At 60.1% G+C, this 7,082-nt stretch overlaps 1 protein-coding gene across 1 annotated transcript; it reads right to left on the bottom strand.

The window, feature by feature from the left end:
* Positions 1-510: 510 nt before the first annotated feature.
* On the bottom strand, positions 511-4,522 carry TSPAN1 (tetraspanin 1). Its single transcript, XM_054286217.1, has 7 exons — positions 4,466-4,522; positions 3,269-3,475; positions 2,803-2,877; positions 1,994-2,092; positions 1,340-1,477; positions 793-876; positions 511-564 (listed from the first exon to the last, which is right to left on the bottom strand). Exons 1-7 carry the CDS (start codon positions 4,520-4,522, stop codon positions 511-513), a joined length of 714 nt encoding a protein of 237 aa, XP_054142192.1.
* Positions 4,523-7,082: the final 2,560 nt, after the last annotated feature.

The raw sequence follows: 7,082 nt of genomic DNA, 5'->3' as shown, positions 1-7,082 counted from the left end.
AGGCAGCACCAAGATCAACTCCAGAAAATAATTTGTATCCAAGATGAAAAATTTATTTGCATTTCTTTACAGCAGGGAGAGGGGCTCAGGCACAAAATGGCATGGGGAACAGGGCAGCCTCAGACCCTGCAGAGCCAGGGACCACCAGGGCTGTCTCCATGCCAGGGAAGGGCATCACTGTGCCATTGCCAGATCAGCAGCCCTGAACAGCCCCTGTGCTGCTTTACCTCCTGCTGGCATCGGCCAAACAGACCAAGCAGCTTCTCCCAACATCCCCTCCCAATCAAAACCCACCCCAAATCTCTATGTACAGGCTCTGTACGCCATATCAGTACAAAAATATACACAAACTCTACAGATCCCAGCTCAGTAGATCAAAATACAGCTACAAATCACAGTGCACAGGAGAGCATCAGACCCGGGGAGGGATGGGGTCCCCCTGAGAGCATGGCACGTCACAGGTGCACCCCAGCATGGGGGGGGTGGCAGCTCATCTCCTGCCTCAGGGGGTCACTTCTCATCCAGCCGACAGTACAGGTACATGGAGACGGCCATGGCTGCAATCTGGGGGTGGCAAGGTGCAAATCAGCCCCCTCAGATGTGCAGTCCCCCTCCTGCTCCCAGCAGGGCTTTGGGGCACAGCCCACCATGCCCAGGGCACCAGGGGAGGGCTGGATGTGCCCAGGGAAGAAGGCTCAGTATCTGGAGCTGCACCAGCCCCTGGGCCCCCAGGCTGGCCCAGCCCCTCCTCCAGGCACAAGGAGAGCAGCAGAGCAGGGCTCAGGCACTCACCTCCAAGGCAGCGATGCCGGCTGCCACGCCGCCCGCTACCCCCGCGTTGGTCCTGATTTCTTCCAGGATCTGCTTGAAACAGCCCTGCACGGGGCAACCACACGGGTGAGGATGGCAAGAGTGGTGATAGCCCAACTGCCAGGGCACAGCATCCCCCAGGAAGGGAGGGACTGCTTCTCCAACCCAGAGCACACTGCCATGGGGAAGGTCTGAGGCTACAGGGGCAACTCGGCCACTTCTCAGACCAAATATTGGGTGGGGAGCAAGGAAAGGAAGGGAAGAAGCAGGAAAATCAGCCAAAAAGGCAGAGTGGTGCCTGGGTTCATGCCAGCATCAAGAATGCCACCCTATTCCCTTTAGGACCAGAACAACATAACAGCTTTACTTGTTTCTAGCAGGGACAAGCCAAGGCCACCACAGCCTCCCCCCAGAACTGAAAGCCTGTGGGACCACCATGTGCAGAGCTGGGGCTGGAGCTACAGGACAGGTCTCCCTCCCCGTGCCCAGGCACACCCCAAGCCAGGCTCTGCCAGCAGCACACCCATACCTGGACAGCCATTTCTGCAGCCATGGTGCTGTTGCAGGGTTCCTGCATGTCACAGCACTGCCAGGGGTAGCCGTTGTGTGTATCAAAATAGTAGGAGTTGTTGAAGTCTGTGTAGTTATTCAGGCCACAGCAGTGAACCTAGGAGGGACAGAGAGGAAGGGATGGGAAGAGCATCACAGAATCACAGAAATTCTAGGCTGGAAGAGACCTGTAAGATCATCGAGTCCAACCCATGTTCTAACACTTCAACTAGATCATGGCACCAAGTGCCACATCCAGTCTTTTTTTAAACTCTTCGAGGGATGATGACTCCACCACCTCCCTGGGTAGATGCATCCTTCAGGTCTCCCTCCATGCTCTGACACCATCTGGACCCCACTGGCTCATGGAGGGGTCACTCAGCTCCACCCTGCTCAGTATCACCTTGGCACCAGGGTTTTGCCCCACACACCATCACGCACAGCTCCCACCCCACCAGCCCCAAGCAGGCAGTTCCCAGGAGCCTGAGGAATCGAGGAGGTGGTGACAGCTCAGCACATCCAGGACTGTGATGTGTCCCCACTTCCCTCTCACTGTCCCACCCAGATGTGCACCACCTGAGCCCAAGTTGGGAGGATCCCAACCCTCAGGTGAGGTCCACAGGGCTCAGCACACCTCTGTCATGGTGATATTCCAGATCTGTGTGAATGTCTCATCCGCCCCATACTTCTCCTTCAGCAGCGGGGTCACCAGCCCTGTCAGTAACGTCTCTGCCTGGAAGAAAGGGCAGGAAAACACCATCAGAGAAGGTCCTGGGGAGCACCACAGGGCTGAGCACCCCCATACTGGTCTCAGCCTATGGAGAGAAGACCAAGAAGACCCAGCATGGCCAGCAGTCACACCATGGCCGTTTGACCCACAGAGAGTTTTCCTCCTCCCCACCAAGCAGAGCTTTATGGCACAAGGTCACTTATGCCCTGAGTCATCTGATAAGCAGTGTTAAGTGAGGGAGCCAGGAATGAGTTTGCCCTGTGGCTGACTTCTCCAGTGCCTAATGAGGCAGTCACCTTTCTTCCCAGGTGGTTTCTCAGGTGCCTAATAATAGGGTTAGTTTGCTCAGCATGAGGCAATAGGAACTTCCTCCTCCAGTGGCTCCTACCCTCAGAGGTGGGGAGGTGTCAGGCCTGAACTGGTTTGGGACTGAGGGGCTTGACAGAAAGTGGGCAAAACTTGTCCTAAAAATATGGGGTTATGGTAGAACAGGAACCCTGCTCCCACCACCCTCAGGCCCCTCCAGCCTGCCCACACAGCTGGTGGCAGCAGTGACCGACATCCCAATATCCCAACATCCCTTCCTCCTGCAGCACTGACCACCCTGAGCAGCCACACCCTTGGGCAGCACTGCCAGCCCATGGCTCCTGTTTTCCCAAGGGGCAGGACACATCCCAGATCAGCCCAACCCAAAACTCAGGGATTGCACTCACAAGACCTGTGAAGACCAGAGCCACCACGGCAGCAGCAACTTCAGCAATGAAGATGATCAGCACCACTGAGAAGAACTAGGACACAGCAAGGGGAGGGAGGTCAAACCACAGCCGGAATCCTCAGGGACCCCTGGAACCCATCTGCCTCCCCAGGGCTCCAGCCCTCCTGCCCCACTGCCCTCAGCTCTGCTCCTGGGCAGGAGCAGCACAACCCTGGGGTCCTCCAGCCGTCCACCTGCAAGGGGCTGGGCTCTCTGCACACTCTCCAAGAGAGGGACCTCAGCTCAGCACACCCTCCTGCCTCCTCTCACCCTTTCTGGGGCAGACTGAGTCCAGCACTGCCTTTCCAAGGCCCACCCAGACTGCCGCCCCATGGAAACATCCCCAGAGAAATCTGCCCATCAGGCCTCCCCCACCACAGACCCAGCTCAGATGAGGTTGATAAGGAGGTCAGCCAGGTCCATACCATCATCAGGAGACATTTGCTCTCCTTCTGGGCACCGTAGCACCCGAGGAAGCCGATGACCAGCAGGATGGCACCAATGACAATGAGGAGATAGGCCACATTCACAACCTGCAGGATGCTGGAGGACAGCGTCCCAAATATTTTCAGGAATGACTCTCCGTCCACTTTGACCCAGATGCCAACTCCCAGGAGGGTCCCACCACTGAGCTGGGAGGAGAAAGGCAATGTCAGCTTCCAGGTAGGCACGAGATTTGATACCTGGGCAAAGCCCTGGCACAGGTGTTTCTCCCCTTGGCGGTTTTTCACCACACCAAAGCAAGACTCTGTGGCACTGCAGGCAGCTCAGGGCACTGCCAGACGGGTCAGCACCCTGAAACACCACCAGCACATCCCCTGGGCAGTGTCACAGCTGAGGGGTTTCAGTGCCAGCAGTGGAGCAGCCAAGGCAGCAGGGCCACCACGATCCCACAGGGCCAGCTCAGGCTCTGGCCACCATCCCACTGCCATGAGCTCCTCCATGCAGGGCGGCTGCCTGCCCACCCAGGGGAGAAGCTGAGCAGCCCCTGAGCCCAGGCAGCCGTGTACTCCTGGGCAAGGTCAGCTCTGGGCAGCCTGCAGCCTGTGCCAGCCCTCCCCTCTGCCCCCTCGACCTTCCCCACCACACTCAGATCCTGGCAGGGGCTTTACAGAGGGGGTGTTTCAGCAGAGCGAGCTGAGCCGGGAGGCTCTGCACCCCCTCCTTCCCCTCCCACAGCCCCTTCCCGGTGGCTCCTGCAGGGCCAGGGCAGCTCCTGCCAGCTCCACTCCCTTTGCCCCGGTGGGAGCAGAGCCTTCAGCGCTCTGAATTCCCGATATCCAGGGACCCCAAAGCCACAGTCACACACGGGGGCTGCTCCCGTACAGAGGCAGAGCCCCCAGGCAGGGACACAGCGAACCCACTGCTCTGGGGCATCAGCAGCTTGCCGAGCTTCACACAGCGAGGGACGGGGGCACCTGATGCAACAGCCGCTGTCCCCGGAGCACGGCACGGCCCGCTGGGCTCGGCAGGTCCCACCTGCATCTACCTGTCCACACCTGCACCCCACGGCCCACAGAAAGGGCAAGAGAGCACGGCCAGACCCAGACCCACCCACACCCGGCTCCGGGGGCTCCCCGGGACCCCTCCCGCAGACCCCAGCCCCCTTACGGCGCACTTACGAAGATGGCCAGGTTGAAGAGGATCATCATGACCTTGATAAAGGTGAAGCACCCCATCTTTGCACCTGCGGAGAGCAGAGAGGTTACCGGGGGAGCCCCCGCCCAGCGCAGCCGCTGCTCCCCAGAGCCCAGCGCCCCTCCACGTGTCCCCACGGGCGGGGAGGCACAGACACAACTTACCTGAGGGGAGAGCAGATCCCAGCGTCCGTCCCGTCCCGTCCTGCCCAGCCCGCTGTGCCTCCCCCGCCCCGCCGGTGCCGCCTTTTAACGGGGCGCGCCCGGGGCCGCCCCCGCCGCCCGCGCCCCCCGCCCCGCCGGGGCCACCCCCGGGCCGCCGCACCGGAGCCCTGCTGCCCTCTGCCGCCTCCCCGGGACACTCCGGCTCCCGCGGGGTCCCTGTGCCGTGGGACACTGCCAGGGCACAGCGGGGCCAGCCCGGCGGGGTCTGAGCCCTGCCTGTCCCCGCGGCCGTGCGCGACCACCGCGCCGCGTCCTGGGCACCGTCCTTGGGGCACCGTGCCCGGGGATCCCCGGCTGGGGCACCCCAGCACTCATGGGGTCACACCCCGGCCTCTCTCTGCTGGGACACCCCATCCCCGCAGGCCGATTCTGGGGGTGAGCTGCTGCTCCCCCTCCTCAGCACCGCAGGGGTCTCTGCAAACCCCAAATTTCCAATATCCTGGGCCAAAAGAGAAGCTGGCAAATGGAGAACGGCCCCAGGAGCTGCTTTGCGAAGGAGAACCCAAAGCTGCACCGGCCGTCCCCGATGCTGCACAGCCAGGTGGAGTTTTGCTGGCGGGGACACAACAGGGTGAGGCGGGAGAGGACAGTGACACAGTGACAGCCATGACAGATGCCAGCACTGGAGCAGTCAGCGGAGACCTGCCATTGCCTAAGGGCTGCCAAAAGTGATTTTGTTTGGAAAGACGCTTTGAAAAAGGGCTGGTTTCCCACAGAGGGGGACTGCAAGGGTCACAGAGCCCAGAGGGGGATGCTGCCTCACCAGGCCTGGCCCTGGCAGTGGTCCCTGACCGTCCAAGGGCTCCTTTGGGGCAGGAGCTGGTGCTGGTGCCCTCACCAGAACCCACAGCGTGTCCCTTCAACTTGTCATTAAACCACAATGCAGGAGGCAGGGGAGACCTCATCCTGCAGGAAATCAGGCTCTGTGTGCTCAGCACGCTCCACCCCACACCCAGCTCCCCCAAAACCCCAGAGCACATTCCCTGCCTGGCTGTAATGATACATTTCAGCAGGATGAAGTCAGCCCCACTGGCTCCAGCCAAACCACAGTGGTATTTGGGGGAAGCCTCTAACCCTGCCAGGCACCCTGGGCATGAGCACAGCCCCTGCTGCAGCTGGGGGCTGTGGCCCTCGCCCCCTCAGTGCCTGTAGCCTCAGCCCTTTCTGCCAGGAAGCTGCTCAGAGTTGGGACCAAACCTTCATTCCTCTCCCAAAGGGGGACAGCTGTTCCTAAACCCCCTCTCATACCTCCCAAAAGTTGCCCCATCCCAGCCTGGCCCTCTTTGCTGCACACAAACACCACCACAAAAATAATTTTGGCAAATACATGAATACTTGCTGTCCCTCTCAGTCATTGCCAGCCATAGGGGAAACACGAGGACAAGACATGGACTGCTCCCCTCACCTTCTCCAGCGCCTGGTGCCACAGCCTGGGGTTCGGCTGCTCCCCAGCATCCCCCCCCCTGAGCCCCATTAGGCAGCCAGGGCTGGATTTTCTGGTTCTTTGGGAAGGCCTGACCTGACCACAGAAGGACGAGTCCAGTGACATTCCCATGTCCCTGCTGCCCAGCAAGGCCACGCTGTCTCCCTGCTGTCCCCATCCTCTCCCACAGCCCAGCTGGATCCGCAGCATCCCCTCTCTGGAGCCTGGGGATGCCTCTCACCAGGGCAGGGGCAGCAAAGCTCCCCCAAGCAGCTTCCCTGGGACACTGAGAGCAGGGAAGTGGCCTCAGTGTCCCGCCTGGTAAAGCACTGGGTAAAAGGCCCCAGGCATCACCAGCCATGGAGACCAGCCAGGTCTGTGACTGACAGCATTTTGGGATATCCCCAGCCAGGTGAGTCCCTTGCAAAGGGCTTTCCCATGTCTGTTTTGGGCTGGCAGCATCTACCCAGCTGTCTGTCCAGACACCAGGACAGTCAGGATGGACAGACACACGGCAACGTGCCAGCGATGAACCCGACTTTGGGCTTGCAGATGGAAGTTACTGAATGTTGCAGATTTGTGCTGAATTCATCACTTCCCACCTCCTGATGCAGAGAAATAAACATCTGCATCAGCCAAAAGTTTTTGATGTCTTGAAATATTTCAGTTCTCAGCCTCGAAAGGAGTCAAAGCATTTTGGCTGGAGAGCTGGGGAAATCCGAATTCCCCCGCCCTGGGATGGACCAGGCAATGGGACCACACCGATTTCCCTGTGGCTGCAGCTCCCGCTTCCGGGGGAGCGCTCCTCATTCCTGTGGCTATGCAAAACCACGGCTGGAGTCACAAAACCAGGAGCTGCCCCATCTGGTGCTGCCACCTCTCCAGTGGGGCCGGGGCGTAAACCCAGGGGTGAAAAGGGGCAGTGCCAGTGTGTTCCAGCAGTGTGAGTGTGTG

This window comes from Melozone crissalis, unplaced genomic scaffold (assembly GCF_028551555.1).
Source record: "Melozone crissalis strain CALT ecotype California unplaced genomic scaffold, PUWL_Pcris_2 ptg000045l_1, whole genome shotgun sequence".
NCBI lineage: Eukaryota > Metazoa > Chordata > Aves > Passeriformes > Passerellidae > Melozone > Melozone crissalis.
This window is presented reverse-complemented; position numbering and strand designations above follow the sequence as displayed.